This window comes from Platalea leucorodia (assembly GCF_965183815.1).
Source record: "Platalea leucorodia genome assembly, chromosome: W".
NCBI classification, from domain to species: Eukaryota; Metazoa; Chordata; class Aves; order Pelecaniformes; family Threskiornithidae; genus Platalea; species Platalea leucorodia.
Genome location: NC_138859.1, coordinates 3373200 through 3399679, shown reverse-complemented (window position 1 = coordinate 3399679; position 26480 = coordinate 3373200). Strand labels below are relative to the sequence as shown.

Below are 26480 nucleotides of genomic sequence, written 5' to 3'. Positions count from 1 at the left end.
AGGGTTTTAAAGATAGCATCAGTTGGCACACTTAGCACGAAACCACCTAATTACTGACGCCTTGGAAGTGCCAAACTTTTAAAGGGGGGAGGTGAGGTTAAAATCACAGGCGACCAACAAGTGTTACCTGTTTTAAAGTATTCAAAGCACTGTTCCCCATCGGAGCCGGGGCGCGGGGAGGGGGCAGCTGGGTGCGAAGCCGTCTCCTCTGTCCCCACTAGCTAGGGAGGGGATTTTAGGCTTCTGCAGCTCCAGCGCCTTCCCCGCTGACCCTCTCCTTCCCACCGAACTCCAGGCGCTGCCGTTTCCCCCGCCCATCTCCGATCCCGCTTCTCCTGGGCTGCGGGATGGGGTTTGGGGTCGGTTCCCCCCCGCCCCCCCCGTTCCTGCTCCCCAGGGAGCGGAGGGATAAAATCTCCCGGTGAGATGAGCATCCCCGGGGGGGGGGGGGACGCACGGAGGGGACGGGCAGGGCCGGGGCGGGCTGCCCGCGCCCCCGCTCCTTCCCGGGGGGCAGCGATCCGGGCAGGGGGTGCGGAGGGGGGGGACCCCCCGCCCGGTGGCCCCTACCCGGTGCCCGGTGCCCGGTGCAGGTTGCCCGGTGGCCGGCCCCGCTCTCGCCGTTGCCCGGCCCCGCGCACGCCGGCCCCGCTTCCTGCTTTCTAATGTTCCATTGTGCGGAGCTTCCATTGTGACGTCTCGGCCTCGGCTCGGCTTTGTCTGTCCATATATGGGCAGCTACGTCACGGAGCGCTCCCGCCGCCCGGATAAATGGGCTGCGGAGTCCCCGGCGGAGCAGTCGGGCGGCAGCGAGGGAACCTGCGAGCGGAGCCGAGCGCGGGAGGGAGCGGGGACGGGGACGGGGACGGGGACGGGGAGCGGGAGCGAGCGAAGGAGAGAGGAGGGGTTAAATCCTCCCACCCGCTTCTACAACCACATCTGCCAGCCAGATCGCCCCCTCCCCCTCGAGGAAACACCACCAGGGACCCACGGAGGACCGCACCCCCCCCGCGCCCCCTCCTCCGCGGCCACCCCCGGCCCCCCCCCCCCCTTCTCCTCCTTCCCGGCCCCCCCCCGCCCCCGCCCCAACTTTTTTTTCTTGCATGATTTCCCTCGCACGGATTTGCCACTCGGATGTTGTTTCCTCGGGAGCTGAGCTCGGAGCCACGTTGAACCAGCCTTTTCCTCCAGTGCTATGACAGGCAAACTACTGGAGAAGCTGCCGGGGACCATGAACACTTTGATGAACCAATTGCCTGACAATCTGTACCCAGAGGAGATCCCCAACTCTTTGAATATCTTCAGCAGCAGCGACTCGGTGGCTCACTACAACCAGATGGCTGCAGGTAAAAGGGGGGGGGGAAGGAAAATGGGGAGAAGGGAGGGGGGGGCGGTGGGGCGAGGAGGAGGACGCTGTGGGTAGGGTGTCATGGAGCCTCGGAGGGAAGGGAAGAGCTGGGGCTGGGGAGCGTCCCCCCCCCCGCACCCACCCACCCCTTTCCTCGCCGTGTCTCCGCACGATCGCTGCAGGGCTCCGCCGAGCGCTGCTGCCGCCGAGCCGCCGCCGCAGGTACGGGGACGGCGGCCGGGCTCCGTGGGGAGGAGGACACGGGGATGGAGGCGGGGGGTGAGGGGGAAAGGCCCGGGTCCCCGTGGGGCGGAGGGACCGCCCGCCCCCGCCGGGATCCGCGCGGGTGCGGAGGTGCCGCGGACACGCGTGGCCGTGGCGGCCCCCCCCCCCCCCCCGCCTCAGCCTTACCCCGCAGCGGCGGCGGCAGCGTGGGCTCCCCGGGACGCGGCGCCGACTTTCCCGGAGCGTGGGGTTGGGAAAGGCGGAGGGGGGGTGGACGGACGGACGGACGGACCCGGGGGGCATAGGTGAGCCCCCAGGGCGTGGGGGTGCGGGGCCGCCCCGCGTGTCCCCGCTCCCACCCGGAGCCTCACCGGGCTAAACCCCCCCCCCCCCTCCCTTCCCACTCGTGTTTCTCCTCGCCGGGGCTCGGCGCAGGGAAGGCGGCGAGTCGGTAACGGCGTCGGCGGCCGCAGCCGGCTCCGCGGAGTGCCCAGCGCTGGCGGGGGCTGGACGGGGAGGAAGCCTACCTGTAGCCGCAGGTACCTCCTCCTTCCCCCGGCCCCACCTGCGGGGCGGCGGCGGTGTCTGGCCCCCCCCGGGGCGGGCGGCGGGGGCGGCAGCCCGGCCCCGCATCGCCGGGACCCTCGGCAGCCAGCGCCGCAGTACGCGGGGAGCGGAGAGGCGGGGGGGGGGGGGGGGGAATAAAGCAGCGAGGGGTAGGAGGGAGCGGGGCGGGGGGGGGGGGCCCGGAGCATCCCCGGAGCATCCCCGGTGTGCGTGTGTGACCCCCCCCCGGGGCGGTGCGGCCCTCCCGGCTCACCCTGCCCCGCTTCTCTCGCACTTTGCAGATAATGTTATGGACATTGGCTTAGCGAACGAAAAGGCCGGTCAGGAACTGTCCTCCTATTCGGGGACTTTTCAACCCGCCCCGGGCAACAAGACTGTCACCTACCTGGGGAAATTCGCTTTCGACTCGCCCTCCAACTGGTGCCAGGACAACATCATCAGCCTGATGAGCGCCGGCATCCTGGGGGTGCCGCCGTCCTCGGGCGCGCTCACCAGCACGCAGAGCTCGGCGGGCAGCATGGGGCCGCCGCAGGGCGAGGTGGACCAGATGTACCCCGCGCTGCCGCCCTACTCCTCCTGCAGTGACCTCTACCCGGAGCCCGTCTCCTTCCACGACCCCCAGAGCAACCCCGGCCTCACCTACTCCCCCCAGGATTACCAGGCGGCCAAGCCCGCCTTGGACAGCAACCTCTTCCCCATGATCCCAGACTATAACCTCTACCACCACCCCAACGACATGGGCACCATCACGGAGCACAAACCCTTCCAGAGCTTGGACCCCATCCGCGTCAACCCGCCCCCCATCACCCCGCTGGAGACCATCAAGGCCTTCAAGGACAAGCAGATCCACCCGGGTTTCGGGGGGCTGCCGCAGCCGCCCCTCACCCTCAAGCCCATCCGACCCCGCAAGTATCCCAACCGGCCCAGCAAGACGCCGCTCCACGAGCGGCCCCACGCTTGCCCCGCCGAGGGTTGCGACCGTCGCTTCTCCCGCTCCGACGAGCTCACCCGCCACCTCCGCATCCACACGGGCCACAAGCCCTTCCAGTGCCGCATCTGCATGCGGAGCTTCAGCCGCAGCGACCACCTCACCACCCACATCCGCACCCACACCGGCGAGAAACCCTTCGCCTGCGAGTTCTGCGGCCGCAAGTTCGCCCGCTCCGACGAGCGTAAGCGGCACGCCAAGATCCACCTCAAGCAGAAGGAGAAGAAGGCCGAGAAGGGTTCGGCCGGGCAGCCCCCCGCCGCGCCCCCCGCCGCCGCCGCCGCCGCCGCCACCTCGCCCCCCGTCGCCCTCGCCCCCGCCGTCACCACGTGCGCTTGAGGGACCGCGGGAGGCGGCGCGGTGGCACCCCTTCTCCTCCCCTGCCCTCCGCACCGCACCGCTCCGGGGGGGACCCCGGGGTGGCCTCGTCCCCCGGGTTCAGGATACCGGGGGCTGCGCTGCATGGGTCCGTTCTGCCCGCACCCGGATTGAACCGGGGCCAGGCTGCCCGCACCGGGATCCTGCCTGCACTTGGATCGACAGGATCCGCACCGTCTGGATCCAGGCTGCCCGCACCCGCACTGCCCGGCTCCGGGCTGCCCGCACCCGGATTGCCCGCACCCGCACTGCCCGCATCTGGGCTGCCCGCACCCGGATTGCCCGCACCCGCACTGCCCGGATCCCTGCTGCCCGCACCCGGATTACCCTGCCCCGCGCTGCCCGGATCCCTGCTGCCCGTACCCGCACTGCCCGGATCCCTGCTGCCCGCACCCGGATTACCCGCGCTGCCCGGATCCCGGCTGCCCGTACCCGGATTGCCCAGACCCGGATTGCCTGGATCCGGCTTTCCCGGCTCCAGCCTGCCCGGATCCCGGCTGCCCGCACCCCGCATCTCCCGGGGCCGACCTGCCTGGATCCCGGCTGCCCGCCTCCCGCACCTCCCGCACCCAGCTTGGCCCTGATCCGGGTTGCAGATCCCCGGGATCCCGACTAACCTGGATCCCAGGTACCCGGGATCCGACCCACCCAGGGCTGGGCTGGGCAGGATCGGGCCCTCCTGGATCCTACCCGCCCGCCTTCCCCAGGGGCTGGGCTCGCCTGGATCCGGCCCGTCCGGCTGGGGATGGAGGGATGGAGCCCAGCCGGCTCCTCTCCGCCTCGCCGGGCCCGGCTCCGCTCCCCCGGGCCCCCCCTCTCCCCGCCTGTCCCCCCCCCCAGCCCCAAGCACCGGCTCCCCGAGGCGGAGGTAAGCGGGCTCGGGCCCCCCAAGCCGGGCTGGCGGGGCGGGGGGCGGCTCCGAGGGTCCCCCGCAACTTCGGGGGGCGGCGGGGAGCGATGTCCCGGCAGCAGCTTTTGGGTTTGTTTTTTCTTTTCTTTTCTTTCTTTTTTTTTTTTTTTTTTTTTTTCAGCAGAAGGGAAATTCTTTACAGAAACGCAGACCCCCCCCATTCCCCCCCCCCCAGTATTTTGCTGAATACTTTTTATAATGTGAGATATTTTTATTTTATTTTATTTGGTCACTTTAAAACAACCAACCAACTACGGAGGAGAAAAATCAATTAGTCCTCTATTTTTTTTTTTTTTTCTTTCTCCTTCTGGTATGTGCATGTCATTGCATGACTGCTCTGATTTTTTTCTTCTTTTGTTTTAATAAAACTGTGCTCAGACATTTAAGCTAAACTAAGCAAAAATAATAATGACTTAAAAAAAAAAAATCTTTGTTGCCAAAAGGTCGTGCTATCCAGGTTTGATGTCTGCATGTGAAAAAAAAAAAACAAAACAAAACATTAAAAACGTACAAAAAATAAAGAGAAGAGAAAGAATGCAGTCTAATTTATGTGAACCGAAAGGAACAAAAAAAAAAAAAAAAAAAACCACAATCAGGTTTAACCACACAAACCTAAGGGAATGATATTTTTTGAAAGACTTTTGTATAAAGTTGAGTACTTAGAGAAAAAAAAAAATCATACCAGATGTAATATATTTTGTGGATGTTTTTATTTCTTGGATTTATAGTACCTTATACTAAGGTTAAAAAAAAAAATTATGCTTGATATTGTGAAAAGGTGATAATTTTCACACACATTTCATTTGCTCATTTGTCATGTTGTAATGCAAATATGATAGTTAATGCATACAGCATTTTTAAGGGAAAAAATCAGAAATATTGAACTGATGTATTGTTGTACCATTTGCACTGTGAGCAAATGCTAATGCAGTAAATATATTGTGTTTGCTGACAATCAAAATCTGTAGTAAATATCTTTATTTTACCTTGCTTAAGAAAGATCTATATTGGTTTGGAACAAAAAAAAAAAGTCTCTAATATGTAAGGGGGATGTTAAAATGGCTTGAAATGTGTAGGACGGTGGGCGCTGTGCCTCTTTACGGGCGACTTTGAAACCTGTTTGTACATTTTTTTCTAGTGTTGTATTTTCTTAAATAATTTTTTTTTTTTGCTATGATTTTTTTTTTTTTTTAAATAACCCAACCTTTTCTCAGCCCCCCCTCTCCTTCAGTTCTGTTCGCAGGACGGCGTGGCGAGACCAGCTGGCCAGGACGCCGGGTGACCCCGAAGGCGACCGGCTCCGTCCTCACGTCCCCCCCTTTTCCCGGCCGCGCGGGGATGGGGTGCGCCCCGCAGCCCCCCCCCCAAAACCGCCGCGTCCTTGGTTTGCCCTTGACCTCGCGTCTTATTTTTCCCCGCTCGTGCCGTCGCCTTGACCCCGCCACCATTTTGCCGGCAGCTTTCGCCGGGTTGCGTCTGTCGGATAACGGTGGGCGAAAGAGGATCGCGCCGCGTCAGCCGGTAATGCCCCCGCGCCTTTCGCCGGCCGAGTTGTCCCAGGTACAGAGCGGAGAGGGGATTTTTGCCGGGCTGGGTCGCTCGGGTTAAAAATAACCCGCCAGGTTTCAGAGCCAGCGCTTGTTCGGGCACGAGGGACGGATGGGAGAAGGAGCAGGATGAGGCGCTTGGATATTTGAAGTGGGTACACGGATGGTGGCCCGCGATGGTTAACTGCTTCCCCAGGGCCGGGGCCGGAGCCCTGGCTCTCCTGGAGCTGGGATTGTGCTAGAGGCGAAGGCTGGAGGATGCTGAGGGTCCCTTGGTCCACGTGGGTCCGGCTCTGCTGGGCTGGAGCATGACCGGAGCGGCTGAGCATCCCGCAAGCTTCCCCTTTCCCCAGAGCTCGCCGGCGGTGCTGGCGGCCGGCATTGGCACCACGATCTTTCCCAGTGTTCCTGGGGTGTGGAGGCATCGGCACCGCCATCAAATTTCCTGCCTTTTGATTTGCGTCCGCAGCCGGGCCCCGGAGAAGCTGCTGCTCCTGCCAGGCCAGGGCAGCTCTGCCCGTCCCTGGGGTTTCGCTGAGCTCCCTGGCTTGGAGAGGTTTTAATTTCGGGGAGAACCCAGGGGCAGACGGTGCCCGGGGGGGCTGCCCAGTGACTTGGGGCACGCTTGGCCCAGCCAGGGACGGCATCTCGTGGTGTTGCGGGAATCAGCTCTGGAGCCGACGGGCGCTGCGCCGGGTGGGCTCCCGCATCCCCGAGTGGATTCCCGGATGGTTGAGCCTTCGGTGACCATTAGGATGAGGCTGGAATGGCTGCCGGAGTCGGCGTGGGGCAGGAGCAGTGGCAGGGGCTGCCGTCCATGGCGTGGGGCCGGGGTGAGCCGGGGCTGCCCTTCACTCGGTGCTCTGAGCATCTTGGAGGTCCCGCAGCGATCAGGGGCTGCGTGTTGGTTTTGGAGCTGCCGGTCCCTGCGGCGTCCCCTTGCGCGGCTCGGACAAGCCGAGGTGGATGGGTAGGGGCCGGAGCCGCCATGGACAACAGCCGATGGTGCAGGGAGAGCCGCCGCGGCCCCCAGCATCGTCTGAGGGTGCCGTGGTGGCGGTGGTGGTGGTTACGCCCGTCTCCACTGGTGACTTGTGTTGGAGATGCCGGGCACGGGCAGACGGTGGCATGGCAAAGGCTGCCGGGAGACACCACGCTGGCATCACCGCGCCACGGTGAGGAGCCACCCAAGGTTGCTCCAATGTTTTGGGCTCCTTCACTCCAGGCGAGGAGGAGGAGGGAAGGAGGCCACCGGGCATCAACGGGGCATCGTGGCCGCAGTGCCGGGCTGGGGACCCACTCTGCCACCCGGGCGCAGGCGTCCCGCCGGGCAGGACCCTCCCTGCGCGGAGCAGGAAGGTGAGGAGCACCCTTGGGTGGCAAAACGCGTGGAGTGCGTGCAGCACCTTGCACGAAAATGTTGGTTGCTACGGAAACACGGCACTTTTTCCATCCCCATTCTGGGCTATCTGTGTTCTGGGGAGGAGGGAAGGGCTTGCCAGTCACGTACCAGCTCAACACAACTTGCTGCCTTTCCCTTCTCGACGGCAGCTCTGGGTTCCCGAGGAGGCCACCAACACCTCGCTCCTCTCTGCTGAGGGTCTTCGGGGCTTTGCAAGCTGTTGTTGAAACCCAAGAGCTCTCCACAGGATGGGATATGCTTCTGAGAGGAGCACCAAGAGCTGAGACCCCATCCCCGGGGTCAGGAGCGACGAGGACCCACATCCAGAAGCTCCTGGTTTGCAGCTGGTAGATCTCGATGCCACAGATGTTGGTGGGATCCCTCCTTGATCTTCTCAGCCTCCGGCCACTGGCTCAGCCTCACCTGCTGCCCCGGCAGGAGACATCTGCAGAAGGTCTGGATGGTTTCTGGATCACCCAACACTCATCTCTGCCCTGTGCCGGTGCTGTGCGGATCCATCCCCCCTTTCCTCCCCAGCCCTGGCCAGGGCGGCAGGTCTGACCCTGAAGGAAGGGCCCAGACTCGCCCCCGCAGCGTGCGCCCAGGCCAGGGTGACACACGGGGCAGAGCCTCCATGGAAGATGCTCCCTGAGCCCCGCAGCCATCGGGACGCCCAGATGCCAGGACCCGCTTGTGCCAGCTCTGCCTCTGGCCGTTCCTTGCCGCATCCCCTGCGCCCTGAGGTGCCGGCGTGGGGCATCGCGGTGGGGACGGCGGCCAGGAGCAGCCGCGTGTCCCAGCAGGCAGTGGGAACCGCCGGCAAACCCTTCCTGGCACCAGCCTCGCTCCATCCTTCCTCTTCCTCCCCACGCCTCGGCCGGGGACGCGGCGGGCTCCTCCTGGCTGCCTCCCCTCGGGGTTTGCTCTGACACCCCATCAGCACCCCAAAACTGATTCCTTTCCACTGTGCTGCCTTGCAACTTCCCCTCTCCCCGCCCCGGCGCTGCCAACCCTGGCTCCTTCTCCCCATCCCGGCACAAAATCGGTGCTTGGGGGTCTGTGCTGCCCTGGGCACCGTCCCCGCTTGTTGCCCGCCCAGTCCCCCTCCCTCGCTCCTTTTCGGCTAATCCCCTGTCCTCACCGGTGTCGGTGACACCTTCCCAGTTTAGCATCATCCTCCCTGGCTGTAATTACCGCGTTGTTTACCTCCACCTGCTAATTGATAAAGCCACCCCTGGCACCCATCCCGGGCCTCCTCCCCTCGGCCCCGTGCGGTGGCACGTGCTGTCACCAGCTCTGTGTCACCGGGACCAAACATGCTCCCCCCCACGCCGGGATGTGGCCCCGGGCTGGCAATGGGGGTCCGAGGGCACCCAGAGCTCAGGGGGGGTTTCGCTTCATCCTGCTGCCGCCAGGGTCACGGCTGGCGGTGGCTGCTGGGGACATTGCTGACGACAGGGGTGTTTTTTGGTCACCAAAATGGCTTCGCTGCCCCACCCGCCCCTGCCCAGCCTCCTGGAGTCAGATTTGGAGGGTTTCTCCCCAAAACTGGGTGCCCTTGCACATCCCTGCTGCCCTTCCCTTGGATCTCCTCGGCTGGGGCAGCCCTGCCCCTCCCCATGCCCTTGCTCACCCCAGGGATGCTCCCGGGCATCCCCTCCCCATACCCTCGCCCACCCTAGGGTGCTCCTGGGCACCCCGTGCCCTCGCCCACCCCAGGGATGCTCCCAGGCATCCCCTCCCTGTGCCCTCACCCATCCTAGGGTGCTCCTGGGCACCTCGTGCCCGTGCCCTCGCCCACCCCAGGGATGCTGCTGGGCATCCCCTCCCCACACCCTCGCCCACCCTAGGGTGCTCCTGGGCACCCCTTCCCTGTGCCCTCGCCCACCCTAGGGTGCTGCCAAGCACCCTGCGCCCTCGCCCACCCCAGGGATGCTCCTAGGCATCCCCTCCCTGTGCCCTTGCCCACCCCAGGGTGCTCCCAAGCACCCCTTCCCCTCGTCCACCCTAGGGTGCTCCTGGGCATCCCCTCCCCATACCCTCGCCCACCCTAGGGTGCTCCGAAGCACCCTGCGCCCTCGCTCACCCCAGGGATGCTCCTGGGCATCCCCCCCCCATGCTCTCGCCCACCCCAGGGTGCTCCTGGACACCCCATGGCCTCGCCCACCCCAGGGTGCTCCCGGGCATCCCCTCCCCATGCCCTCGCCCACCCCAGGGTGCTCCCAGCCGCCCCTTCCCCTCGCCCACCCCCGGTGCTCCCAGTTTTGGGGGGGCCGCCGTGGTTTTACTCCAACACCCCCCGCCCCGTTCCCGGGGTTTTAAATGGATTAAGAGGATTTTAAGTGTTTTCTCCCCCGTTTCCCCTCCGGACACAGCTGCGGACCCCCTGCCCTCCGCCGTGACGTCACGCCCCCCTCCCCGACGTCACCCCCGGCGCGGCACACGACGGGTTAACGCTTCCCGCTCCTCCCGCCCTGTGGCGGCGCTACCGGAAGGGGCGGAGCGTAAGCGGCGGCACTTCCGGGAGCGGCGGGGGACCATGAGCTGGTGAGTGCGGGACCCCGGGCCCGGCCCGGCCGCGCCGCGCCCCGCTCCGGGCCCGGCTCCGAGCCCGGCTCCGAGCCCCGCTCCGCCGCCGCGGGACCCCCGGGCCCGGCCTGGGGCTCGCCATCACCCCCCGGCCCGGCCCGGCCCGGCCCGGCCCGGCCCGCTGCGGCGCTCGGCCTGCCAGGCCCCGGCTTCTCGCCGCGGGCGCCGCCGGGGCTGACGGCCTGAGGGAGGCCCCGGTGGTGTGGCCGCCCCGGAGCTGTGTCTGTAGGCGCACACACACGGTGTAGGGGTGTCTAACGGGGGTCCCCCCCGGGGTCCCCTCGGCCGTGCCCCCGCAGCGGCTGTCGGGCCCTCCCCAGGCCGCGGCGAGCCCTGCCTTCGTCCCGGGGCACAGGCCGGGCCCCCCGCAGCCCCAAGGGTCCCCTGTGAGCCCGGCGGGTCCGTGAGTCTGAAACGCTGTAGAACTGCCTTCGATTCCATTAAAGTAAAGCTTTTTTTATATGAAAAAAACACCCCAAAACCCATAGTTTTCACGTGTGTTTGAACTTGTGAAAAGCTATGTTCGGATACCGCGGTGCCCTTGGCGTGCTGCTTCTGTGCCTCTCCCCACCGCTTATTTAAACTAATTCTATTAGAAATTAATCTTGACTGCTGTGCGTGATTTCTCACCCCAGATAGTCACGTAGAGCCGGCGCCGTTATGGGAGGTGAAGGATGTGTCGGTTTAAGGAGAAAAAGGCCTTGCCCTCATCTGGCGGTCTCAGGTTGAGTTTGCCGGGGCAGGCACGTGGTGAAAATTAAAGATTTTTTTGGGTTGGGAGTGGGGGAAGTTGTGGTCTGGAAGCATACCTCAACAATATAATGATGCGCACATGGGTACCTATTAAAATGGGACCTTTTGGTTAAAAATACGCACTTATCCACCGGGTTCATTTTTGTTCTGCTTTACTCATCTCAGAGCAGCCATGATTATAGACAGCGTTGGTTAACGAGGGTCTCGGAGCCGCCTTTTGCCCGGGCTGCCCTCGTGAGCTCTGCGGGAGCTTCAAAAAGCTCCGGCCAGTGGAAGACACCTGCTCTGCTCTCCTGGTCCGGGAGGAGCCGCAGAGCCGAAAACGTAAGAAAGAAATATTCCCTTCACATGATGGATGTAGAATAATTCGGGTGCAGAGCGGCAACGCTCGCCCTCTGCGCTTTCCAGCATCCGTCCGGCCACGCTGCTCCCGGGGACCTCGCCTGGGGACCGCAGCTTATGGCGTCTCGTGGCTTCCCTACAACGCACGTGGCTTTCGCTGAGAGATCGGCTGTTTTCGCCTTTTGCTGGGGAGGAATAAAAGGTCATTGCTGGAAGGAGGGGGGAACTCGGGACTTCACTGAAATCTGAGTCTCCTCTTTCTTCTCCAGCAGCGTCAGTCCTTCGGCGTGTCGTGGCTCCGCTTACGCGTGAACGCGAGGGGCTCGGACCCCGCGGGGCTTCGGCGCCGTGTCAGAGACACAATCGCTCTCAGTTCGGGCTCGCTGGCCGGCCGGCCCTGCCAGCCCTCCTGGCCGATCGCTCCGGCAGCCGCCCGCCCCGGATGAATCGCCCTATTCACGGAGGGGGGCCGGAGTTCAGCGCCCGGCTGGCAGGGACGGGCTCGGCGTGACGTCCGCCTCGCCGCCGCAACGAGGGGTTACGCTCCCGCCGGCAGCGGGCAGCGGTAACAAATGCCGGCGTGCGTGCTGGCAGGGGGGGAGCCGATTGTGCCGAGGTCGTGCCCCGCTCCTCAAACGTCAGAGTAAAACATGTCCGGCCCCGGTGCCGCTGCTCTGCCGTCCCCGCGGAGGGAGCCAGCTTTGTTCCAGCCCGGCGGGGCGGGAGGTTGCTTTGTACAGCAAAGCGTGTTTGCTTAGTTTGCGCGCGTGTCTCTCTCCGGCAACGGGCACCGTTAGACCTGGGGCAGCATTGATTAAAACCCCTTTTTGCAGGGCTTGGCTGTCGCGGCCGATGAAGAGGATGGAGCTTCATCCTCAGCTCTGTCCTGCAGATCGTGCTGGGGAAGTGGCACATAACTCTGCCTCCAGTTTTGCTTCTGTACGCTCGTTACCTTAATTAATTTTTTGCGCAGGCCTGTGCGAGATCCCTAGAGATTAAAGGGCAGAGAGGCTGTTCGCAAGCCGTTTGGTGGACGCCTCGTTAAATTGTGCCTGGTGAATGCCTTTGCTTTCCCTCACTCTTGGTGGGTCGGGGCTCTCTGCGCCCCATTGGGACTGGCAACACAGCAATACTCGTTGTACCAACGTGGGAAAACTTTGCTCCGGAGAGTAAAGCGTAACCCGCTGGTGACAGAGATTAAACCCCCAAATTCCCGACTCCTGCACCTAGGCAACTAGGCAGTGCTGTCTTTCTAGGCCAAACTTTATTTAGAGCAGGAGTAGGCTTGTTTTGGGAAGCAGCCTTGCATGGACAGATGAGATGTTTTCCAAATCTCGGCAGAGCTTGATGGCTTCCTTTAGGCTTTATGCTGGGGATTGGGGTCTCTTGAACGTGTCCGCATCCCCCTCTTCCTCACCCCTCACCTGTGGCCGTGTGTTTTGGAGGAGAGAGGGGAAAATGCTCCAGCGATTACCTTAACATCACTCCTTTTAAAAAAATAAAGAGAAATGGAGTGATGGCTTTTACCGTATTGTCACCCTCAATTGCCGCAAGCATCTAATTTGTGACCATCTAAAGGGTTTTTAAGGGTCGTGAAACCGCATAAAACCAAACGCTCTTGCAGCTCGTAACCAGACTCCCAAATACCTCCTCTTTTGGTTTCCCAGCTCCTGCAGGCGATTTTACAAACGGGAAGGGGTTTTTAGTAGTGTGACAGCTCGATATCCGAGTGCTCCCTCTCGGCACCGCTGCAACAGCTGGTATTTACTGGGAGAAAAAATATGTTAAGCAAATGTTGATAGTGAGGCACAGCGAGGCACGTGTTTTCTTGTTGCACTGCAGTGTATTAGTGGTCTGCTTGGGGGGTTGCCGTTGCCGGACTGCTAAACCATATGCCTCTTGGCAAGGAGCTCTCGCTAAGTGGACTAAGGAGCTGGCATCGATTTCAGATCGGGAGTGGAACTGTATGGTTATGCGATACTTAACTCCCCAGATCTTTATCAGATGCAATCCAGAGTGAATGTGAATGTGCTTTGTGCAATATTTAGGGATGGAGATGAAGAAGAGGAGCTGCCTGTCTCAGAAAGGACGGTTGGCTGGATGGATTTATGCCTGCTAGCAAGGGAAGAGGAAAGTGCGGGGAAGTGGCAGGCGTAGCTGGGTTGTAGCGTAAGAGTAGGTTTGTTGGTTATTCATTTTGTTTTCCGTGTTTTGGAGCTGTGCTGTGGCCACGTTGGGCAGGTGCGATGCAAACACAGACCAAGGCGCTGTTTTCTTTCCGGTGAATCAATATTGGTATTTTTCGGAGCCCAAATCACAGTCCCTTCGTGGTCAACGGCAACGCTCTCCCTTCTCTCCGGGTTTCAACGAAACTGGGATTTGGAGATGAGCACGGGATAAAATTAGATTGGATGAAGCAACTGGATACCAAAGCGGTGAGCGAGGTGCGCGCAGCTCCCAAGCACCTCCCTGCACAGCGCTGCCGCGTGTAGCACCCGTGCAAGGCGGTTTGCGCATCCCAGAGGTATTATCGCAGCGAAACCAAAACGCTGGCGTGCCCTCTGCAAGCCGGGCAGCGCCGGCACTTCGGCTCACCGCACCGTTTCCCGGGGTGGAGCAACCGGCAAGAGCCACGCACCGTGTCCGCCGCTGCCGCGGTGGGAGGTTGCAGCGCCCGGCGTGGTCCTCGGAGCGCGATTAGCACGTGGTTGTTTCTTAATTATTATTTTTTTCCGCCTTATTTGTACAGGTAGCTAAAAAACAGAGTTATAGTTGAGCCACAATCGTGTTTCACAACCATGCTTAAAATGGATATTTTTGTAGCATAGTCAGGGCCTAAAACAGCCTTGCAAAATTCTGCTCACCCACGCGCCTGGCGTGAGTAATTTTCTTTTGATGGGTGAGTAAAATATCATTATTTTTTTCATGCTCATCTTGGAATGGGTGGGAGAGTAGATTCTGACATTATTTTTGATTTGCTTAACACTGACACCGCGCTTGGCTCCGTGCAAGATGCAGAGATACGAGCAGCCCCTGCTCCGACGAGCTTGCCGTCTGCTTGCACACCTCTCCGCTGCCGAAGTTGAGGAAGGTGCCTTGTTTCCCCGGGCTGACCTAAACCAACATAAAATAGATGTTTACATCTTCTTTTTTCCTTCTCCCCTGCTGCAGGGGCTCGCTCTGACATCCACGTGTGGCTTAATGCCTACAAGTTCATAGGGAAGGGGTTGAAATGCGGGTGGGAGCGCAGGCCTGCGGGGATGGATGCGTTTATTTCCGAGGGATCGTAGCCCCGCGTCGCTCCTCTCCCTGCCTCTCGCCACCCCGTGACCTCCCCTCTCATCTCCACCAAAGAGAAAACCCAAACCAGAATTTGGCGCAGAGTCTCCCTCGACATAAGCTGTTTGTGATCCGTTTGAATAATTTTTTCCTTTTTTTGCCTTCGCGCTGTGTTTGGAGCGGTTGCTATGAGTTCCTGCGAGGCGGGGGGAGCGGGGTGGGACGGTGCATGCAGTTTCCATGGACACGATGTAGTACAGCGAGGCATCCGGAGCGATGCTCGAGATTAATGTCTAACCTGCGTCTGCCTTCATGCCTTTCTCACCTGGGCAGGGCTGGGATCCAACCCCCAGGCTCCAGGGCAGCCCGCGGAGCCACGGATTTGCAGCTTTTAGTGATTTTTAGAAAACGCAAAGTCACGAGACCTGTGGTCCAGATGCCCAGGGTTGGTTTTCTCGGCGCGCACATGCGCAGCACCACGCGCCCTGCCAGCCTTCGCCGCGTTGTCTCTCCTCGGGTCCTGTGCAGGCTGCCTTCAGCACTTGTTAGGACTCAGGAACACTAATGAGATAATTAGTCCTGTTTCAGCAGCTACCGATGGTGGTCACAGCTGCCCTTGAACTTCCAGGGTTCTCTGGTTTTCCCGTATCACATCACGGAAAGCTCCTTTCCTAACACCGATGTCTTGTAACGATGCGTACCTGAGTGCAGAAGGCACGGCACGAGGAGGAGAAGCGCCCTCCAGCCATGGAGATGCTCGCTCAAATTCACTTGATAACGGCAATGAGAAAGTGAAAGTTGTTACCTTCACGTTCGCATCCTTCCTCTGATGCTCCCAACCTTCCCGTTGATGTTTGCAGGAACGTTTTGATCTCTCCCGGATAGCAGCTAGTCCCATCAACAGGCAGGTCTCCTGACGGCAATTACAGCTCGAGCCGAGTCCTCTCCCGAAGCAGGAGTTTGGTGCGGCCCGGGCGAAGGGAAGGGCTCACCACCGAGCAGAGCAGGGCTTGGGGAAGGGCCCCTGACTGTCACAGGGGGATTTTCTGGGGGAGATTAGGGCCAGTTTTTGGCTTCACGGAGGATCAGGTATAAATGGATGGTTTTGTAGAAGCCCTCGGCATGCCACGTGCCGAAAACTTTGGGAAGACCGGCATCGGTGTGTTGGGGTCACCCCTCGCAGCGCAGGAGGCTGGGTGCTGTCCTCTCCTGGCTGCAGGGAGAGAGAGAGGCTTCTTTCTGGTGAAAGAATTGAGATTTTTGGTGGAAATTCAAAGAGTGAAAAGCTCTGGTGGAAATCCAGGCTGTGCTGGCTGGCTGGCGCTTGGGGTTTCGATGAAAAAAAAAAAAAAACCCAAACCAAACCCTGAAACTTTCCACGGGAAGCGGGCACTTTTCACAAAACAGGAATTTAGTTGGTGGTCTGACGGTGGTGGTGTTACCGATAAAAACCAGTCGTTACCACCGCTTCACACCAGGTTTAGACCTGCGGGTCCCTGGCAAACGCCTCCCGTGTCCACCGCCGCCTGCGGCAGAAATATTGATTTTGATGGTGCGTGGTTGCCAGAGACTTGGCGTCGCTTTTGCCAAGTGTCTGGGTAATTAACCTCCCAAACGGACTGTGAGCGAGCACATTGCCCTGGCCTCAGCTCTCCCTGCCCTTTCCCTCGCGTGCTGCTTGTCCGTCCGTCTGTCCATCCTTCCTTGCCTCCCCAGCCCCTGGTTCGGCGGCAAGTGGCTCAGCATCCCCAGGGACAGCAGCTTATCAGCCGTGGGTGAAAATGCTTCGTGCTTATCCCTTGCTTATTTGCGAGGGGTCTTTTGGGGCCTGATTAGGGCTTGCAAAGCGGTGTTCAGATGCAAGGTGCTATGGGGGAACGGCTCGCAGCCACCGATTTTTTATCCCCCGCGCACGCTCCGAACGCCGGCTGGGCTCCCCAGCCTCCCCGCCGCCTGCTCCAGGCCGGGGATGGTGCCAAGGTTTGATGTCCTGCTCGGTCCAACGCAGCGAAAGGACCATCGCCTCCCTAAATTAGCAATGATTTAGTCTGATTCACGCTGGCAATTCCTGTGTGCCTTCGTTTCAGGGGACTGGCGGAGAGTGGGAGGGGGAGCTACATGTTTTAAACTCCAGCTCCCCGCAGACCTCATTGAGCTGTATTCCCCCCCTGCCTGCGAGGTTTGTTTGCAACTCTCCTGTGCATCCAGAGGAGAATTAGCTGCTTTGGTGTGCGGCCCTGGGTTTGCACATGGAAAAGCCAAGTAAATATATGACATTGCTGGGGAAACTTCAGAGAAAATTAGCCACAGCTTCTCCCACCTTCCCCTCCCTGGGGTTCCTGAGCATCCCCGAGTAGAAGCTTGCAGGATTCTCTCCACCCACACTTTTTTTCCTACTTTAAGCTCTTCCCACCCCCTCCCTGCAGTTCTTTGCCCTCTTCCCTCCCAGCTGAACCCCACTGCTTTCCTAAACTCCCTGCGACCTCCCCGGGGAGGGGTGCGGGTGGCCGGTCGGGGCCAGGGGCCGGGATGCTCCCCCAGCCCTGCGGCGCGGGGGGGACCGGGGTGGGAACGCTCCGGCTGTGACTCAGCGCGCTCGCGCTCTTCAGGAACAGGATTTCAAGGGATTTCACACCCCAAACACAACCCCAGCTTTCTCTCGCTCAGCAGAAATGAGAGATCAAAAAAAAATGCACCGATTCTGGTTTTCCATCGGTGTACATAGACCCGTGCTCAGCTTTTAAGGTAACGGTGATAACCGTGCCGCGCGGGTGATCCATGGCAGTCAAAGATACCGACCCATCTCTCTCCAACTTGTTTGCATTATGCCCCTCATACGTTTTCTCCACAGAATAAAACACCTGGCGGCTCTTCATTTTTAAGCAAATGGTTGTAACGTTGCTATATCGGGCACGTGTTGTCCCCCCCCCATTTCGCAGGCTGGGACGCCGACTCGCGGAGGGGCAAAAATTCTCGGTGCCGGCAGCAGCTTGCCGTCGGCGTTTCGAAGCGCGGGGCGTATCCATTTGTTTTAAAAGCTCAGATAAGATCCGTACCTCTCGTCTTTTTTTTCCTCCTTACTGCTTTTGTTCCTGCTTATGCATCTCCCCCCCCCCTCCACAGAACCATATTAAAAGACAAAGATTCAGAAACCAGGAAGATTATCTCAAATTGTAAAATAGCAACAACAACAAAAAAAAGGTGAATAGACATTACTTGCATGGGGTTATTTTTTAGAGGTTTTACCGAGACAGACGTAATTAGCCAAGCGGCATCATGATACTAATAGAGATATTTATTGCTTCAAAGTGTATTTGCAGCATTGTGAAGCGCTCCAGTGACTTGCTTTTGTTCTGGAAGAAAGTAGCTGGGATTTTTCTTTTTTCCTTCCCCTCTGCGGTCCGGCGGAGATGGGGGACGGGACGGGACCCCACGTGGGACCCCCCGTGCTCCCCACTGCCTTCCCCTCGGCTGCTGCCTGCGCTGCCGGCTCGGTGGCACCCAACCGATGCCGATTCACGGCTTTGCCCTTGCCCATTCCCCGCATCCCTCTTTTTTACCAGAATTCCCTTGATTTAACCCAGCTTGCCAGCGGACAACAACGGTCAGGATGGCTTCTCTAAATAACCCGCGTTGGCAGGGTTGGCCAGACAAGGGAGAGGGGAAGGTTGTGTGCAGGTAATGCTTTAATCGCCCTCTTAATTGTGCTTTCCCGCTAGGAACCAGCCTAGCTCCGGCCTGAGCCCTGCGCTCGCTCCCGCGCTGCCGGAGGTTGCCCAGCAGGCGCCGTGGCTCGTCGTGCAAGCTGGTTTTTCTTGGGATAACTCACTCCCCCGGGGTAAAGACCACATCTTTTTCTCCTCCTTCCACCGAGATAGGTTGATGCCATCACTTCCAAAAACATCGAGTGACGGCACCTGGCTGCGGATGGGACAGCCTGTGCCTGCGAGAGTAAGGGAGGTGCCTCATTTTAGTTTATATTTGACCCATGTAGGAAAACACAAAGAAAAAATCCATTTTTTTTTTGCTTTCTTCCTGTAAGGCACCACACACCCAGTTATTGACAGGGTAATTATACACCAGACAAGTGTTTGTTTATAAAAGAAGTGTGATTCACGGCTGCCGCAGGAGCTGGAAAGGGTTAACAACCTAAAATTATATCAGTCCAACCGGAGAACCATAAACAGGAAAAATTTAAATTTAAACCTGGTGACTCAGGTTGGCTTGTGCTCCCCGAGCCGCTCAGGAGGTACGCATGGGTTGCAGCCCCGGTTTATTACCGGTGGCTAATTACACCGTTGGTTCGAAAACAGCGGCAAAGCCGGGCAGAAGCGAGGCCGGGAGGGATCGCGTTGGCAGGTGATCTTGGTTTTGCTTCGTCCGCGCGGATGGCGTGTCGCTTCGTCGCAAGCGCTTTCTCCCATCGCGTGGCATTGCTTGTAGCTGGGTTTTACAGCACATTACACTAATAAAAATGTTTTCGGGCGTTCCAGTTGTCCGATCGAGCAGTGTTATAGCAGTGCCGGGGCGGGGGATCTTGTAAGTAAAGCTGATGAGAAGCAAATGGAGAACCAGCCACGCGTTTGCTGCCCAGCAGTGAGCAAAGCCAGCCTGCGAGGCAGCGTGACCGGCGGCCGAGCCGGAGTCCTAAAATGCACATTATTAACTTCGACTTCGGGTAGCAATGTCAGAATTTGGACTGGTCCAAGAGGGGACTCGGGGACCTTCCCAAGAAGTGCCCGGTGTGGATTTGGGGTGGGATGCCGATGCCGCTGAGCTGTGGGCATGCTCTAGGTGAGGCATCTCCGGGAAAAGATACTTGCATTTCATTATGGGACCAATTTTTTTCTTTTTAGTTAAAGCAGTATGATGCACAAAACATTGGGAGGTTTTGGATGAGATGCTTCAACCAAGCAGCACCTCTTTAACTTAATGAAATACATTGGAAAGAGCAGTTGAATTCCTGGATTTTTATTATACTGATAGGCGAAAGAAATCCAAGTATTTTCAGGATGGCTGCCTGGCTGCAACCATCTGACCCAGCCACCCTTACATATGTTGTGTAATTTATTTTGAGTACTCTTCACCTTTGAGCTAGCTCGCGTGGGGAAAATCATTCAGGTAACCCAGATTTTACTAGCAACCATATTCAAGATTTTAAGAATGAAGGCTGTTCTGCTGGCAGGTGAGCCGCTCCTACAGCTGTTGTATCAGAGAAATCCTTTGAAGCAGCTCACAGCTCCAGACACTCGGGTTGTTACTTTTTTTAATATCTTCTTTCTAAATATTTACAGGGTTTGGTTGTGTTTTTTTTTTTTTTTTAAATCTTTTATTTTTTTTCCTCCCCTTTGGATTTGTTTTTAAACACAGCATGTTCTTCAGCCAAGGAACGCCTGGAGCATCCATTGCATTTATTTGCCGTACTAGGATGGTGGGAGAGTGGGGAAAGGGGCGCGCTGCGGCTGGAGATGGAGGTCCTGGCCTCGGGGCAGACACCGGCTCTCGGAGGGGGAGCAGGCTGCACAAAAAGGGGTGCTGCTACCCTCGGACAAGCCCTGCTCACCCCAAACCCCATCACCGAGGGCGAGACCCGTGGGGCTGGGCTGTTTGAGGCCAGCATCGCTTGCTTACACGTTCCCTCTTCTCTCTTTTCCAGGATACCGTTCAAGATCGGGCAGCCCAAGAAACAGATTGTACCCAAGACAGTGAGTAAACCAGTTCCCCCTTTTTAGCTCCAGCCTTTGATCATGTGGCTGATGAGTCAAGCCGGCACTTTGACTCGTCCCATTTTGCGAGCGTGTGCGTGTGCGCGCGCGTGGGAGGGAGATGTGAGCGAGCAGAACCTGTTGCCGCGTGTGACCAGCGCTCGGTTCCTCGTGCGAGGAGTGAGGGGGAGCCCCAACCAGGGAGAGTATTTTGGTTTGGGATCTGTTTCTTTCTTTTTTTTATTTTTTTTTTCCCTTTTTTTTTTTTTTGGGGGGTGGTGGTGGTGAGGGGAAGAGCTCTTTTGGTCTGGCACAGTTTTCCTCGGAGATGGCTGAACGGGCTTCCTTCCTTCCTTCCTTCTTTCAGCAATGGCTTGTTTGTTCATCCTTTCTGAGCAGATGGAGGAGGAGGAGTGGTTCAGATCGCTGAATATAACTGTTTCCAAAGAAAGGCTTATAAGCTGAGATGCTTAGTGCTCGGGCGTGAATTAATTTGTGCTGCACAGCATTTGCTTTAAAAGCAAATTAAAAAAGCATTTTGTATTCTCGTGTATTTGAGACTCCTATCCCAAGTGCTGTTGCTTGCAGCTGGCTGTGGTATTTTCCCTTCTTAAGCAGATGGTCTTTGCCTTTGTCCCGTGCAAAAAAAAGCTGTGGGACCTCACAGTAGCTGTCCCTGAAAACTAACCTGCATACCTGCTCTAAAATAAGTGCCCCGGCAGCGAGCGCGGTGGAGACCTTGTCTTTATAACGGCATTGGTGACCTAATCCCTTGAACAGACTAACATCTCTGATCCTTCCTCTCTGGGACACTCACCGCGGCTAATTCCTCAGGATGCGTGGGCACTCGTGTTTACGGGGCAGTTTCTCCTTGGGACATGACATTTTCCCCTGGAGGCAGAGGGCTAATTCTGCCACTCCCTTTATGCCTTGATTGACATGTTGTATTTTAAAGGATTTGGTTGTTGTCTGCTGCCGTAGACCAGCAATTTCCTGTAACGGCTCCAAACTGTCAGTACAAAATTTAAGCCAGGCAGGCGATGAAGACAAGGACTGATAAAATCCCTCAATGGTTTTTGTATCTCTTCAGCTGCCCTTTTTCCAGGGGCTGGCGACCAGCCGGCGGAAGGTGCTGCTGTCTGCGGTCCCCCAGGAAAGGCAGTCCACCAGCCTCAGGTCTTCGCACCCACTCCCGTTCGTTTCGGGAGACCCCGCATTGCCTTGCTCCACGAGATTTTGCCTCTCGTTGTCTTTCCCGGTGTTTCCAACACCGATGTCCTTCCAGGCTGTTGCAAGAACCAACTGCTCTGCAGCTCTGGGTGTCTTGACCAGCTTTCTTGGACGTCTCCATTCCACCTGTTCTCACATCCAAGTTGACTATATTTTCTCTCTTGCCAGTGCTTGCTGATTTCCCTCTGCTCCTGCTGTGTTTGCTGTTGCGAGAGGTTTGTCTGAGAGACCTTGTCTCCCCTGTGCCATGCTCCTTCGCTGCTGAAATCAGCCGTCCCTGAGCTGCTGCTGCAGCTCGGGCTCCGTGCAGATGAACGGTTGCACCTTTGAGAGCTTGTCTTCCCCTGAGCTGCTGCTATGTGCTGAGGCAGTTGGCAGGCATTGCTTATATATATATATACGTGTGTGTGTGTGTGTATTAAATAGAACAGCTCAGAATATCCGGCAGGCAGAGGTTCATTCAGCAGCGCGAGCGTTTCCAGGCCTTTTCCCTTTCCTTCCTTCCTTCCTTCCTTCCTTCCCCCTCTTCCTCAGCTCCCCCAAGAAGAACGACAAGTTTTTGTGTCAGCGACTCGGTAGCTCAGAGTTGGATGCCGATTTTTAAATGGCTTCCACTTGCCGTGTGTTGATGATGATGGTATTCTTCAGGCAGCAGATCCGTGGAAAGCAGAAAACAGGAAGCCCAAAGCCTTGCAACCTCACAGTAAGTGTAAAGTGCAGCTCTTCAAAGAAGAACAAACGGCAGGAAACCACCGATCTCCCCTGGGAGCGAGGCGTTCGGCGTCGTGGTGTGGAAGCGATGGGGCTGCTTTGTAGCTTTAGCGAGCTCGAGGCCCCCAACTTTACCTCCCAGTTGCAGGCTGAGACGCTCCATCTGTGCGGGCTTTTGGGAACAGCGGTAGCAGCCGAGGTCTGTGATATTCCAGATGTTGGGCTCTGGAACCCGCTGCAGGAAGTGGGAAGGTGCGGCATCTCCAGGGCTGCATCCCAAGCTGATCAGAAGGGAAGTGGTTGCGGGTAGAGGAGCTCCCACTCACAGAGATTGGACCACAAAAGAGGAGGGGGGGGAGGCCAAAAAAAAAAAAAAAAAGGCATTTGTTAGGATCTAACTTATTTGGCTCTCCATGAGGCATGTAACTCGAGTGCACGAGAGGGGAGAATCGCTTTGCCAAGAGAGGCTTAGCTCGCCAGTAAGCCTTTTTTCTTTTCTTGATGAAACAACGCTGGGGCTGGTGTCAAATCTAGGCCGGCAGTAGTACTGAAAAGCAATTTGCCTAGGCTGCAGAGGGAATTAGTCATGACTCCCTATGCCCACTCGCTTCTGATCCTTTGAAGAAGGGCATGGTGTCAGCCACAGTTTAGCTCTTCAGGTAGAAGGAAACCCCCGTAGAAAATATCGGCGGGTGAACTGAAGTGATCTCCCGCCCCCCAGACATGCCTCTGCTTTGTTTCCACCTTAACCTGGGCAAATCCAATTCCAGACAGCATAATCTCTCCCCTCCTCTCCCCTGAAAAGAGCAGCTGTCACCGGGCTCGCCGAGAGGCCAGGAGCCGGGTGGGAGGATCTAATGCGCAAGAGAGGACCTGCTGTCAGCGGAGCCACAGAGGACACAGTAACACAGCCCAATTAAACTAATGCCCAGTGATAGAAGTTAAACCTGTTAGAATTATATCTCTCTGCAGAATGTTTGTTGCTCAAATCCGATGCAGCGATGAAGCCTCTTACGGCAGAGATGTTCTTCCCTCCCCCAGGACAACTTCGGTCTGAGCAGGGGTTACGCTGGAACCAGAGCTGCAGTTGTCTTTTGAGCTCTCTTGTAGCTCCAGCTTGCTGAAGTTCATCTGCGTCACCCCAAGGTTGTACCCTGCTCTTCACCAAGGCTTGGGTTATCTGAGCCGGCAGGTAGCCGGGAAGAAGAACCGGCCGCACGTCCCCACGGGGCACAGAGCCGGGTCAGAAGCCGGGAGAGCCAGCTGGCTCTCATCCCCTCTTGGGATGGGGCAACACAGCACACAGCCCGTTCCCATCACCCGGGTTTTGCCCCTGCCTCCATCCCTCCCTCCCTCGGCAGCGCTCTGGCCTGGGCTGACTCAGATGGCTGGCCTTCCTCCTCCTCGCTGGCTAACCTTGGGTGAGTCAGCTTGGCAGGGAGCGGAGACCTGAGCTGTGGGCCCACACGCCTGCCAAGCCTCCCTTCCTTGACTCATCCCAGCAGCTCTGCCTTCCCCAGGGATGTCGGACGGAGGTGCTCCATGAGCAGGAGGATTCCACTGCAGCTGCTGGCCGTCAGCGCCTTTCCATTGGGCTCCACCAGTGAGCTGGAAATCCCAAAACAACGGACTAAATGTCGCAGAAATGGTGGGGTGAAATCAAGTGACGCCAGTTAAAGAATTTTACTCATTTTCAATCTCTTCCTTCAATCTTCAGCATGACGTAACCGGTCTCTGTGGTTCGGAGGTGCATCCTTTTTCCCTTTTAGCGTGCCACCTAAGCAGCCTTTCTTGAAAGCTTTCTTGCTAGAGCGGGGTTTGGAGAGCTTTCGGGGTGGCGAAGCCCGTGAAGTCCTAGGTACGCCCGCACTCTGCAGCGTTGCTTCGGCTCAGGGCTCCGCTGTGGGACGCAGAGCGAATATTCACCCACACTACTTGCCTTGAATCTCCTCTTGCTTGATGGGATGGCAAAAGCTCAGCAGAAGTTCCAGGTTATAGCAAAATTTCTGGCCTAATTACATGGGTTTCTTTTTTTGGGGGGAGAGGAGGGAGGAGGAAGCGTTTGCTTCCCTCTTTTTCCCAAGCCTCATGAAGAGGCTGAGACCACTGGAACATGTAGAAATCAGCTAGTCCTCCTCCTCCAGGAAAAGAAATTAACCTCAGGGGAATAAGAAGGTTCATCACAGTCCCTTATTTCCATCTCTTTGTAGTGTTGGCTTTGGTCTTGCTTCGTTGCCTTGTAACCATGGTGTCGATTATGATATCGCCCTGAAAGCAGGAGGGGTGTTATCACAGGTGGAAGGCCCAGTGTTTGCAAACAAAAATAACTGGGTGAAAAAGAAGAACGTTGTTTTATTTCGGTGCTTTTAAGAACGCGTCATTCTTTATGTAGATTTAAATAAAAACCCAGAGACGAGCAATCTTGAATTAACTAGCCCGTATGCCTAGAAGAAAAAGCGTTCAATACAGAAACACGTTTTGATTTTGAGTTTTCAGAAAGAGGCTGCGGAGAAGTGGGATTATTTTAATATTACGGAAACTTCCCTTCAGGATATTGTAATTTTCTTGCCTGTACTTCTTGTTCTCGTTACTCTTAACATGATAATCCTATCCATAGCCTTTTGCCGTGAGTGTCGGGTATGTGTGGCCATTGATGATCGCTACTGGGAGCGGGAATTACTGTGTACTCTGCAAAATGTGCTTGGCTTGCTTTCAGCTTGTCCTCCTTGCACGCCTCTGATCCGCCGGTCGCTGCCGCCTGTAAATCTGCCCGGTGGGAGCACGTGAGAGCGCGTCTTCTCCATCGAGTGCGCTTCTTCTGTGTCGTATATCTGGGCTCCGGCGATGACTGGGAAGGCTACATCAGCCTGCAGACTGTGATGACTGGTAGCCAGTTGCTACTGTGGGCGTGAAAAATAAGAGCAATCCTTGGGCAGCTGTCTCCGCATAGATGGCACTGGAGATGTGAGTCAGGCCGGGCAGCTGAAGCGCCGCCTTGTAGAGTCACCTCGATCATATGTAGAAGGCGCACAGGCTAACCGGGGTTGGGTGTTTCGGGGAAGCTTGGAAGCCCTGCGAGATTTGGGGGTTCGCATCACCCAGAGGGTCGCAGGGTGGGGAAGTTTTGCCTTCCTTCGTATCCATCGGGCAACGACGCCTTTCGCTCGTCTCTGCTCCTTGCCCAGTAATGGGGGAATCAAACAGCAGAAGGGAAGGGGCAGATACCGTGGATCTCTGCAGGTGGTTTCATTTCATGTCCAAACCCTCCGGTTCTTGGAGGAACCGACTGCTGAGCAGACGCGAGGAAGAGCCTCCCGAACGTGGAGAGGGCTGGAGCTCCATGCCAGGGGAAGGATACCACCAGCCTTCAAAGGACATATTTTTGAGTCGTGCCCGACCCTCTCTGGTTTGCAACCAAAACAATTCACACATAAGGCATATAAATAGAGTGCAATACTCCCTGGTTATTTTAGCAGCCGGAACAGCCATAGAAATCGAGGGTGATTTTTACTATGTGCTGGTTACCTGACCTCCAGGCACCAGCTGCTGCGGATTTCTGCAGAACTGTGAACCAGGCAGAAGTCGTGTGAGCTGCCCCCACACTGCTCCATGCCTGTTCTCCAGCGACCATTTTTAGCAGCACGAAAGGGAGCTGGAGCTCGATGGAGGTTTTTCATCCACAGGGAGAGCCAGCATGCATCCCCCGGATGGTGGGAGCTGATGGCGTGGACAGCTGTCCACTGGGGACGGGGCTGAAACTCGGCACGCTCGCTGCGCCGGTCACCGGCTGCCTTCGGATCGGGCTGGTCGAGTCGCTGCGGAGTATCTGAAAGCGCAGACCAAAAAGATATTTAGAAAAGGAGGTTTCAAGAAAGTTGGGATTCCTGGGCTTCATCTTAAAATACTGGTCTTTTAATAGCAGTTTTGACTGAAAAGCGAATGTCGCTAATAAGCGTTCTGGTTTCACATAATGCTGTTTATAGAATCATAGAATCCCAGGTTGGAAGGGACCTCAAGGATCATCTGGTCCAGTCTTTCTAGCACGAGATGGCCCAGCACCATATCCAGCTGAGTCTTAAACTTGTTCAGCGTAGCGGAGTCAACCACTTCCCTGGGGAGATTATTCCAATGATTGACTGTTCTCGTTGTGGAAAATTTACCTCTCGTGTCCAACTGGAATCTCCCTGGGCGTAACTTGTACCCGTTACCCCTTGTCCTCACCATGGGACTCCTTGTAAAAAGGGAGTCTCCATCTTCTTTGTAGCTCCCCTTTAAGTACTGGTACGTGGTACTGGTAGCGTTACATCAAGCCTGGGTTTGAAATCCCGAGGACAGCGTGAAGATTTGGAACAAGCCTTTGGATCCTTCTAGTCCTGGCTGCTTGCAACACTTAGCATTTCCTTAATAGCATGGTAGCTTGACAACACAAATGAACCCAGTTTTGATCCCATGACAACAAAAGCGCATGTATTTACTCTTGGCTGGTCAATTGAAATCCATTTGCTT

General features: G+C 57.4%; 2 protein-coding genes across 3 annotated transcripts in view; both read left to right on the top strand.

Moving 5' to 3' along the window:
• Nucleotides 1-1195: 1195 nt before the first annotated feature.
• LOC309601887 (early growth response protein 3) lies at nt 1196-4687 on the top strand (the record flags this gene model as incomplete). Its single annotated transcript, XM_082335131.1, has 2 exons — nt 1196-1346; nt 2422-4687. 2 exons carry the CDS (start codon nt 1196-1198, stop codon nt 3465-3467), a joined length of 1197 nt encoding a protein of 398 aa, XP_082191257.1. The 3' UTR covers nt 3468-4687.
• A 5182-nt stretch (nt 4688-9869) lies between these two features.
• Nucleotides 9870-26480, top strand: part of LOC309601798 (bridging integrator 3) — a 41883-nt gene continuing 25272 nt past the window's right edge. The window contains exons 1-2 of one of the 2 annotated variants that reach the window (XM_082334928.1): nt 9870-9912; nt 19985-20033. In XM_082334928.1, the coding sequence (XP_082191054.1) occupies nt 9905-9912; nt 19985-20033 (57 nt within the window). In that variant the 5' untranslated portion in view covers nt 9870-9904. The remainder of the gene's footprint in view (nt 9913-19984; nt 20034-26480) is intronic. The other variant, XM_082334929.1, reaches the window with a different exon arrangement.